At 44.0% G+C, this 12250-nt stretch overlaps 1 protein-coding gene across 1 annotated transcript in view; it reads right to left on the bottom strand.

Annotated features, from left to right (window-relative positions):
• Positions 1 to 12250, bottom strand: part of trabd2b (TraB domain containing 2B) — a 70950-nt gene extending 58700 nt beyond the window's left edge. The window contains exons 1-2 of the mRNA XM_042417523.1: positions 11694 to 12250; positions 8516 to 9085 (exon numbers count right to left, since the gene is read on the bottom strand). Of these exons, the coding sequence (XP_042273457.1) occupies positions 8516 to 9085; positions 11694 to 11807 (684 nt within the window). The 5' untranslated portion in view covers positions 11808 to 12250. The remainder of the gene's footprint in view (positions 1 to 8515; positions 9086 to 11693) is intronic.

The following is a 12250-nucleotide window of genomic DNA, read 5'->3' as shown; positions in this document are numbered from 1 at the left end:
GCGGAGCCAGACCATGTAGGGATTTAAAAGTAATCAATAGAATCTTTAATTGGATTCTGTAATGAATGTGGAGCCAGTGTAATTCAGCCAGAACTGGAGTGATGTGTTCCCTAAGTCGAGTGTTTGTGAGAAGTCTTGCTGCTGCATTCTGCACCAACTGTAAACGGGCAAGTGCTGCATCGTTTAAGCAGGTAAATAATGAATTGTAGTAGTCTAGGTGAGAGGAAATGGGGGTGTGGATAATTTGTTCAACTATGTTTTTGGGGATCATTGGTTTGACTTTGGCAACATTTCCAATTGTAAATGGCAGGATTGAACAAGACTCACATCCAACTCCCAAGTTTCTAACTGAGTGTTTCGTGTTAGTTGTTAGTGGTCCAATGTGGGGGTTTGACACTGTTAGAAATATGATCAGGACCAATAACCAGGACTTCAGTTTTATCTGTATTCAGTTGCAGGAAGTTGGAAGTCATCCAGTCCTTAATGGCAGCCAGGCAGCAGTGCAGAGAATCCAGATTGTTACGATTTTCAGGGCTAAACGAGACATACAACTGTGAATCATCGGCATAACAATGGGAGGACGCAGGGATGAAATGGCGAATAACATGGCCAAGGGGCAACAGATACAAACTGAACAAAATAGAGCCCAGGACTTAGCCCTGTGGGACCCCACATGACATGAGAGTAGTTGAAGACCTTAAGTTGTTGCGCTTACCAAAAGTGACCCACTTGGCGGCTCACATTCCACGCCTGGCTCCAAGCCAGTGAGCCAGGCTTACTACCCATTTAAAGTTTGAGAATAGGTTGAGATCGTTTCAGCCCCAAGACCTCTAATAATTCACTTTACCAGATAAAACTGCAAAACTCTGGGCAACAGCTATCCTGAGGGAAACTTCAGAGGGAACCAGCTGGTTCAATTAGTCTTTCGCCCCTATACCCAGGTCGGACGACCAATTTGCACGTCAGGACCACTACGGGCCTCCACCAGAGTTTCCTCTGGCTTTGCCCTGCCCAGGCATAGTTCAGCATCTTTTGGGTCCTATCGCATGCGCTCACACTCCACCTCCCGCACAGTGTGGGCGAGATGGGCCAATGGTGTGCCCAACCCCGAGGGGCCAAGATCCCACCTCAGCTGGCGCATGCCAGCCCTCACTCTCATTGCACCACAGGGTTAGCTTCACCCTCTGACTTGTGTGTGCATTCAAATCCTTAGTCCATGTTTCAAGAGTCGGGTGGGTTGCCGACATTTTGGCGCTTTTGACATGGGCTGGTCCCGCCCTGGTGAAGTGACATGGTGGGGCGCACTGTGGACAGTCTGCCCCGGTTAACAGTTGCGCCGGGAGTAGGGGGCCCCGTCCCTTCCTACAGGGAGAGAGGGCACAGTGAGCACTTTGTCCACGGCCCTGAGAGGTCTGGGGCAAGGGGCACTGTAAAGTTCACGGCTGAAGCTGCGAGCCACCTTCGCCCCAGCCCTTTCCAAGCCAACTTAGAGCCGGTCATGGTGCACCACCATGGAGGAAATGCAACGGGCAAGGGCCAGCCAGCGCCGGGGAGAGGTCCCACGAGGGGATCCTCCCACACCGAGCAGCCATCCCTAACCTGCCGAGTTGAATCCCCTGGGCAGACTGCGTGGACCCCACCCGTTTACCTACGTCAACAGTGACTTTGATATTTTATAAGTAAAATAAAAACCAGTTAAGAGCAGTTTCACCTAGGCCAACCAGGTTTCTGAGTTTGTTGAGTAGAACTGTATGATCAACTGTATCCAAGGCTGCACTCAAATCCAGCAAAATGAGAATAGTGAGACAGTAACTGAGTGTAGTAATAGTGTGATGTGAGGCCACCACAATTTAAGCAGAAAGGAATGCTCATTTTCCCCACCAGAGGGAGAATGTGGGCGAAGGAAGGAGGGAAGGTTTTGGCATATTGAGGACTGAAGTATGGAGGAGCACTCGAACATGCCACGCTTAACTCACTACCTCAGCGGCACTCAGCTCAGTGACAATGTGGTGGAGTCATTACCTCAGGTCTCTCAGGTACTCAGAACGAGGAGGCACGTGACCTCTGTTGGATGCACTGACTGAAAGCAGTGAGGTTATAGAGGAGCAGAGAGATTTATAAAGGTTTCCTGGATTGAGTGAAGTAAATAGTTCACCGTTGATTAATAAAGTTTCTTAACAAAGGTGCAAGTTCTACAGAATAAAGAAAAGAGATCAACCCTGGATACACAAATACTCTTTTAGAGTTCCCACTTTCCCTGCATGATTTTCTTCTAAGTTACTTGGTGAGCTTGCCACTTTCAACTTTGGATAAGTGAGTGGGTGGAGAGAGTGGAGTTGACTGTAGTTTTTCCAGTTACGAAAATGCTAAAATTGTGGCTCTTACTTTAAACTGTTTCTTGTAGCCACATGGATTCTCAGCTCTTGTCTGCTGCCTGCTATCAAACTCCATTATAACTTTCAATTCAGTATTTTTTTTCTTTTATCTCATGTTTTTTTCTTACAAAATGTAATTCAAATAAAAGACATTGTGATTTATCTAGTTGTCAAGTGTACAGTGCCGTTATTTTCCATATCCAGCCTCTGTACCTCCCTCTGTCTAACAGTCAGCCTGCAGTGTTCTGGCCAGCACATAATTGTCTAAGTGCTTCTGGATGGCAGCGGGCTATTTGGTCATTAAGGGGCCTATTAAGTCATTAGTGCAACAGTGGGACTGCCGTCCGCCTGCCGACAGGACCAGATGATCAGCCTGATACGTGTTGCCTCGCAGTTTTCCACATATTTGCGCAGGTAATTATAGCTTAGATGCGAAACACCCTCAGATGTCACGCTTAAAGAGGGGATACAGGTCTCCAGCACACTTTAAAGGTAATCTCCACCTCCTCCTCTTTTTCCACTGTGTGTGTGTGTTGATGCGTATGCGTGCAGATGAGCAATGGGTTAGGAACGGGACAACCAGAGCCTCGGGACTTGTCAGAGAGAAAGACGGAGCAAGAACGACAGAACAGAGATCCAAAAGGAGCGAGGGGGTCAGAGGAAAGAAGAGCAGAGTGCAGACACAGAACGCTTTTTCCATCAGTCAGCCTCAGCGGCCAACACATTGCTTCAAACTAAAACCTACACGCCCGTCACGGAATGTAAATATTTGGATATGGGTAAGGTTGGATGTTACTTAATTCCTCCCTTTAAAGATGTCCTGTTTAGGTGAACACGGTCCAAGGAACACAACACAAAGTATTCTGTATGATTTGATACACGCATGAGAATCATATTTTGATTTTATTTCAGCTCTTAGCAACCCTTGCCCAGATTTTGGAGACACTCATACCCTGGTCTTCACTGCTCACTATAAATGCTCATCAAATAACTGCCATACACAGCCAGAAACCTCTGGATCTGTACAGCAAAAGTTATTCCTCCTGGATATGAGCTGTATTTTACTTTTACTATGTTACAGTTTTTAAATCATTTTCAAATCACTGATTTATATCCTAGGGCTGTATACTTAGGAGGTCCAATCTGAAATCAAATTTAATATCATATAAAGTAATACTGACATACAGGAAACACAGACTGTGTGACTAAACAGAGTTAGAGCGCGAGCCCAGATAGAAAAAAAGTTTCACTTTATGACCACTGTGTGTAAACTTAGTGGTTGCTATCCTAGCACCATGTACTTTTCATTACTAGTTTTCATACATATATTGAAAAAAACTAAATGTCATCATATTGTATATGATTACACCATCAACAAACACACTGTTGTGATATTTTAGCCCCACCTCCAGGCCTAAAAGTTCCTCACTGAGACCACAACATGTGTGAGGCTGCAGCGTCAGCACAACAGAAAGCGTCACCCTGAGGAGGTGCACTGATTGAAATAGACATGTCAGACTTTTACCAACGCTGTAAACAGAGCACCTCCCCACTATGAAGACAATGCCCTTCTGCTGAGAGGAAACCAGATTCTGTCACCTCCACCCTCCCATGCCTAAAAACCTTTACCCAGTCCCCTCTCCAGCCCGACGTGACAATATTGGGGTATACCGACAGTCAGCCCTCTCTCTCTCTCTCTCTCTCTCACTCTCTTTCTCTCTCTCTCTCTCTCTCTCTCTCTCTTTCACTATCTCTCTCACAAATAGTGTGAGCTGATGGAAAGTCAACCTGTTCAGAAGTTGGACCAGGTACTCCGTCAGATTGGGTACTGCTTGCCCAGACTGACCCCAGCAGACAGTCTCCTTACCGCTCTGCTGCTCCGCGACTCCAATACCACCTCCCACCCTTGACCCCTACACAGGAGACAGGCGCCACTGATATGACGTAATTTCTCTCCGACATGGGCTAGTGGCCTCGGCTGCAATGTGACCCAGAGAAAATAAATATGGGTGTTTATTTGCTAGGAGTGAGAGAGGAGGCCCACAGGCTGGAGCCGCCCTCAAATTTCCCACAAGCAACTTTGCACTAGAGCTGTTTTTGTTCCACATCTTAACTCTAATAATATACAGAATCTAGGTGAAAATAAGCGTACGGTGAGGTACTGTGCACCATCAAGACATGTTATCCTAGTATCCGTTGTGATGATGAAACTGGGGGCCTACTCAAGTTTGCTGTTTGCAATTTCAGTAGATTCAAAAGGTACAATACTCATCTCAGTCATCATGGGAATTTATTGATCCACCCTTGAAGGAAGAGGAAGTATAAGGTGATATAGGTGACTTCCAAAGCTGTGGTTGTGGAGCGTGCACCCTCTGGCCAACTTAGCTTTTTGCAGCTGCTCCCAGTCTGTGCTCAAAGCATTTGCAAAGACTTTGGTCCTGGCCGGCCCGCCCAGCTGTCGACCTACATTGGCCTCCACGGAGCTGGAGAAGAACCATGCACCACAACCCACCTTTGTTTCCACAGCCTCTTAAGTCCCTCTCAAAGAGACATCCACACCTCTCTGTGATCTAGAAAGGTCTCAGACAGACAGAGCTTTCAATAGAGCATGATGGTCTAAAGACGGCTCTGGCATACTTGACATCTCTCCATCCCTCCCTCACTACCACCTACATCCCCACTACAAACAGGTGATCAGTGCTAAAACACCCGCTCCACCTCCTTCTATCCCAGAGAGGATGATTTATCTGCTGTACCCCTTTTCGTACCAAAACTTCCTCCTCTGATGTCACAGGTCTCCCAAGCCACAACTTACTTGTGGAGCTGCCCAACTGGCACCACCGGGACCAGGTGCCTATGAGAGACCTACTGTATGACAGATGATGAATCACCAGCGCTCATGTTTCTAAGAGCCAGCAGCAAAGCTACAGGATATTGTAAGCAGCTACTTTTATTGGGAACAAATAATATGTGGGCCGGCAGGACTTGGAACATTTCCAAACTCAGATCTCCCTTTAAGCATTGCTCATGTTTCAGATTAGTGCTAGCAGTGAGAGGATGCACATCGGTCTCCCTTTTCGTCCGCACAACAACCCCAAGGCTGCCTATACACTTTCTCTATTCCTCATAGTCAGCCTCTATCTCTGTCTTTCACTCCCGGTGTCTCACTTCTCTTTCTTCTGATTGCCACCCACACATTTTCTCTTTGACTCTTTGTCTATCAATCCTTCCTGACCTCATCGCTGTTACAGTCAAGCGTAGAGGGATCCAATCAACCATAGTGTTCAGATTAAATCACAAATTATTATAATTGAGAATAATGGTTTCCATGTCAGTTTCAGTTCAGCTCTGAATTGTTCTCATACATATCTGAAAACGAGGGGGGTTGGAGGCTCAGAAGTCCAGCCGTGCTTGCGCTCTGCTGCAGTGAAATTGAAGTTATCCATGATCCAATTTTGACTGAATTTCCATGGCAATAAAACTCTTATCTGAATTTGAACACCTGTCTTGTAAAAATGTTACAGTGTCTTGTAAATCCAGTGCATTCTGCTTTTGCTTTTCACTGAACAAAAGATGATGCATATTGAAGTTGAATGGAAGTTCTTGGGAAACATAAACACTTATCTAAAGTTGGAAACTGCGCTGCTACTCAACTCTGTTACAGTGTTATTTAAAACAGTGTTGTTTTTGGGGACAACTGCTGTGCCTGTCACACTAAATACAGATCAGCATTTAGACTGAGACGGCACTAAAGTTAAAGGACATAAATGCCTTTAATAATAATAATAAGAAGAGCACACATCTACAGGACATAACAGACTACACAAATTGCAACACCTTCCTAACGGCATCAGCACTTGTCCTCTTCATTACACAGTGTGCCTTACCAAGCTTATTTCTAGGGGCAGTAAAGCTCTCAGGCATGTGCAGGGTATGCAATGCGACTTTGACAGTGTAGTTAGGAGGTGCTGATGAAAGAGGAGAGGCTGGGAGCCCACTGCCTCTCAAATTAGCCCTTAGACCTGTCACATGGAGGCTTTCGCCCTCGCAGATTCTATTGCACCACATCGCCAGAGTGCATGTATGGAGCTTTGCGTGCTGCTTACAGTGTGCCTTTGTGTGTTGCGTGCCGTGCATGGGAAGCATATGTGTTTGGTTGTGAGCACTACGTGAATACACACACTGAGATGTTTTTTACGGGCTGAAATATGTGTCACTAGAAACTGAAATTGAATCATTTATATTTGAATTTGAATTGCTCAACTTAATTAATTGCATTAAAAAACTAAATTTGAATCACATAATTTTAATTTGTATGTTTAACTTGAAAAATTGCACTGGAAATTGAATCTGAATAGCATGATTTGAAATTGAATTTATTAGTTTGGAACTGAATTCCAATAAACTTGAGTATGAATGTAATGTAATAAATTGAATTAATTTGCTCTGCAACTGTATTTGATCCTCACTGAAAATTCAGCTCTCTATACACTTCCACATTCAGTTCTCACAGTTCAAATTCAGTTCTTGCAATTCAATTTCAGTTTACTGAGACACACATCCAGTCGTTGAGGAGGAGCAAACAAGTGCAGATTCACAGAACTCCTTTTTCACCTACTGTAACAACTATTTTCTCTCAATAATATCAATGACCAATGGGGGCTAGATGTTTAGAAAGTGTTTTCTCTATTTTATGTAAAAACTGTAGTTTTATGTCTTGCTGTTTCGCAGAAAAATTACTTTATTTGAGTTTTACACCTGAGCCGTCGCCATGGTAACATTTTGGCCTGAGTGGGCTTCTGTTAATACTATCATATTGTGAATGGATCAAGTTCATTTTTGAAATTGTGTGAAAATTCCTTTCAGTTCTCTGGACATGATACTCTGAACTGAACACCATCAGTTTTCAGCATGTTGAAGCATGACCAAAAGCTTGATTCACAGGTTTGTATAAACTTATAATGTATATGAATATGAGAATCTGCACTCCATTGCTCTTCTTCAACAACCAGATGTGTGTCTCAGTGAACTGAAATTGAATTTGCAAGAACTGAATGCGAAAGAGTTGAATTTTCATTGAGGATCAAATACAGTTTCAGAGCTACTGAATTCAATTTCATAATTAATTAATTACATTCAGTTACAAGTTTATTGGAATTCACTTCCAAACTAATAAATTCAATTTCAAAAGATGCCATTCAGATTCAGTTTTTCAATGCAATTATTCAAATTAAACAATACAAATTATGTCATTCAAATTCAGTTATTTAATGCAATTATTCAAGTTGAGCAATTCAAATTCAAATACAAATGATTCAAATTCAGTTTCTAGGGACATATATTTCTGCCCACTTTTTCCTCCTTAACGTTGATCAAAGGTTATATTAGAAAATAAATCAGAATGCATCTTCCTCGTGTGTCAAGGCTCATCACAGATTTTTCTAGGACCTCCCACGATGTGAAAAATAGTCCCCAACCACCAGCTTAGGTGACCTCCAACTGACTAAATCTTTAAATAGACACATGTTCCCGTCATTTCTTAAACATCACACATGAAATTAAAGATGGATATACTCCCCATGTTTACCTCATCGAGTAATTAGGTTATTTCCCTCATCTTTCAGTCTCCCATTACAGTGTGAGTGTTGCAATACCGCAGAGAGCCAGACAGCCAGTCTGCGTTAATGAAAGAGAGAGCTCTCTGCTCTTCTCACCTTCTCTAATCTGTTCTGCATGTACATTGCTCAGCCTGACACCCTCTTTGCAGATTCAGCTGTTGAGCCTGTTTGTTTAGTGAGGTGGAGGGACATCCATAACCGTAAAGCTGTCTCCAGCAGGCAAGTTTTAATCACTTTTTCTTCCCTTCTTGTGTTGTCCTCTCCCACATTTCATTCAGAGGAGGTGCAACACCCCGAACCTGTGCAGGCACACTCATTGAAGGGTTCTCAACTTTTACTGTGGATTATAGAGCCCAATCTGCTTGTTTTCTACAAGCAGAAGGAAACAGGATACACAATCTTATGATCTACTCATGCCCGCACTAGGCCTGGCTTGTCCTTGCGTTTTTGCCAGCTATTCCAGCTGTGTACACAATGAGAGTCAAATGTAAAAAGGAGAAAATAAACATTCCATCCTCTTACCTGAGAGAAGTTGAGTCCGTTGAGGGGATGACACTGCTCCTCCACCCGCTCCACTGCCCCTGTTGTCTTCCTCATCCTCTCAGCCTCTTGAGCCAAAAACAAGTCCAGCACCGGCGTCCCCCTGGACCGGACGTCCCACTCCGTCAGCGAGTTGACCATCAGCATCACCCACACAGGCCTCTTCCTCTCCCAGTTCCCCGCAATGGCGTTGAATAGGTAGTCAGCGTACAGGCCGCGGCCACGCTGGTCAGCTGTCATCCAGTAAGGCATCATGTGTTTGACATAGTCCAGGTGGCGTTTGAGGCGGCGGTAGAGGTCTCGAGGTAGAAGGGTCTGCAGGTTCTCCCCGTGGGGCAGCAGCTGGCAGCTGGTCAGCTTTGAGATGGTCAGAGGGTCGGTCAGGTCCAACTCAAAGAAAACATTGTGGCTCTTGTGGAAAGCCTGCTTGGAGCTGTTGGGGATGAAGTCCCAGACCCGGGTGTAGGGCACGTGGATGGTACCAAAAAGGTAAGAAGGGGGGTGAGGAGGGGCACGCTTTATTGTCCACAAGAAAGAGTTCATGTCACTTTGCTGTGGAAGAGGCAGAGGAAGGGGGAGAGGAATGAAAATAAGAGAGGAAGGTAAAGATTTTGAGAGCAAAAGGAAACAAAAATGGTAGAACCATCATGTTAGAGCAACTCAACGTGCCTTAAAACTAAAGCTGACACATTTTTCCTCTATTGTGGTTTACTGGCTCATATGGTCAGGTCAACAAGTTAAAGATTGAAATACCATTTTGAGATGACGGCAGGGGAAGCATGAAGTCTAGTCAGCTCGGGGCTGTGCTGCGAGGGCTTGCTGCTGTGGTGCAGCCAGGGAGTTTATAGAGGGGCCTTCTGGGCTGTAAACAGACCCCCGTGTATTGTTGAGGTGCATACCTCGGTTGCCAAAGCCTCTTTCGGCCTGGGAAGCATTTTCAAGGCTGCAGTGCAAATATACTGCACCAGAGCTCATAAAAGCCAAAAGCCGAAAGAAACCTGCTCTCCGTTCTGACCCCACTGTGATACTTTTGTTTGTGAAATTTTTTACACCAGGTGGGGAAATCTGGTGCTGACAGCCTCAAGAACAGCACTGTTTTTGTGTTCTAGGGTTTATATTACAGGAAGTGTTTGTCTATTGTGGTTATCTTAATACAAAACAATGTCACGATGGAAATTAAATAATCACAGCCATTGGAAATGAGCATAAGGCCATAGTGCATTTAAAATATGGTTCTTATTAAGTGCTCTGCAAATGTGCTGTACACGTGCTATGACTTTTATGTTGGCATTATTCAAATATGAGAAAAAAAAAAGAATTAGCTGTTATAAACAATATCAAACTTCTGGCTTCTGAGATGCAGTGTAATCAGGCATTTGAGGGATGAAACCCATTACTGTAAAATAAAGTTATTCTTAGAAAATGTTTACTTCTAAAATTTAATCAAGATTTCCTTCAGCTGTGTTCAAATTATACTACACACTGCCAATGCTGCCTTTGTCATATGGAGCTTTGAAAATGGCTGCCAAGAGCCAGTGAAATCTTCTTGTGGGATGTTCTGTTATTATCATAATTAACTGCAATGAAGATACAGTAATTTCTGGCGCAATCTCCTTCTAGACAAAATAAATCGAGGGTACTCATTTAATTTTAGAGCAGCGTTTTGCTTTTGCACTAAAAATGTTTAGAGTTTGTATCTAAGTCTCTAACTCAATTTTCACATTGGCCTTGGAGACATTGCAGACTAACGGGAAAAAGTTTGGATGGCATTAGATGCATTAGTGCATTTTCCATCATATTTTGGGAGACACGGAAACCTTTTTTTTTTTCTTTGCATGTGCAGCATTTTGTCATTCGTTAACGAGCTAATGTGCGCTTAGGTCTGACCATAAATGAAGACTTTTAGACATGGAAAGTGCGGTCGTACTTGTCTAAGGCCTGAGGAGAGGCGAGATCCCCTCTCTGCTAAAGCTGCGTGGACTTTTCTGGAGAGCCTTGACGCGCAGGGCTCTTTTTTATGGGGGTAATTACTCTTAACAGAAAACAGAGACCACTGTACTGACGCATTACAAATCACATGAAGCGAAGGAGCACGAAGCCTTCAGTGGTGTCTGACAACATATCCATTATGCGCATAAAGGACATTACGCACAAATGAAACAAAAGCCTGTGATCTCTAAACCACTCCCTAATGAGATCCTCATTAGTGTCATTTTTAAAGATTCGCCTGTTGCTGAGGTCATATATTTTTCTTTTGTTTGGATTTTTTTTCCCCAAGGAGCTAAACGTAGTCATGTGGAGTATATATTCACACGGAGGGACAAACAGGCACTCTGTACTTCCTCACGTTATGAGTTCAAACCACATCCATAATTTTACCAATAGGCGCCCGATAAGTGCTTTAATGGGCTGTGTTGCGCTGAAACAGGATCACTTCTGAAAGGTCAGTGTAACTTTTCCAAATGAAGTCAAGTCACCCGTGGGTGTTCCCCACTTGCATTTGTCACATAAACAGCCATAAAGTTGGCGAGCGGCAACAATTTCTGCTTTCATTTCTCAGGCCCATATGTCTCATCATATTATAGCCGCTGCTGAGGCGGTTCAGAAATGCCTGAACTTTCACATATGTTTAATTTCTTAACGTAGACATATATTAATGCGAGATATTGCTTTAAAATAAATTTATTAGTAGCCTAATATTCTTATCATTACACATTTTAAACACCAATTAGGCTTTTCTCTGGAAATCCACCTTCATCTTGCAACTATAACGTGTGCATTCCCCTTTTTCATTCATTTAATCATCCGTCCATCTCATTTCACACCCGTTTATTAGTTAATAATAAAAGGTATTCAAAGGTGTAAAAGGTCGTAACCTTTGACCTTATTGTGGAAATTAATAAGGAAAGATATGAGGCGTAATTGTGCCCTGCTGTGGAGTTGCCAACAAAATTAACAAATACTGAGAGCATTTGAGGTTTTTTTTTTTTTTTTTTTGGTCAGAAATTTTTTTTATCACAAGATAAATTTGACAACAAGTGTCCCTCAGTTCTTTTGGCTCAACAAAATTGTCAGATAGGCTCAGATTTTATGTATCAAAACCGTATTCGTGGTAGGTGAGTGTGTCCTTGGATGGATAAAGTGTCCCAGCGCGACTCACCGACTTTGGTGCGTCGCACTGCTTCGGTCTGTCCCGTCGGTCTGCGCCCCAGGGTGCCACAGGGTGCAGGAGAGCGCTCAGGAAGACCCAGATGAATCCCGGTAGACAGACCATCGTGCCGAGGTGACAGGACACTTCTGAGCTCTCAGCACACTTTTATCTGCCTCTTCCCCTGTGCTCTCTTCTCACTGCCCTTTCTTCCCGTCGCTTTTGAAATAAAAACGTTACCGGTGGCCTCTGGGCTCACATGTGCCGCTCGCCTGGATGACCATTCCGCCCCTTCGCCATTACCGACTCTCTCCGCTTCCTGAGTTTTGTTGTTTCAGATCTGGAACTTTTCCTGTCTCCTTTCACTCGGTACAGTCCTTAAAGCAGGAGCCGAGCTGAAGACTCTTAGGAGAGTTTCCGCGGTGCGCTCCGCAAGTTTGGAGCGTCTTGACTGGGAGAGAGGGAGGTGGGACGATTCGAGTACCCCCCTTTACCCTACCCAAACACACACAACACACTCAAGACACACACACGGCTTCTTTTAAGAGGAGGGAGTGCAGGTTCAGAGA

Source organism: Thunnus maccoyii, chromosome 7, assembly GCF_910596095.1.
Source record: "Thunnus maccoyii chromosome 7, fThuMac1.1, whole genome shotgun sequence".
NCBI lineage: Eukaryota > Metazoa > Chordata > Actinopteri > Scombriformes > Scombridae > Thunnus > Thunnus maccoyii.
Note: the sequence above shows the minus strand (reverse complement) of the source record. Positions and strands in the feature narration are given on the sequence as shown.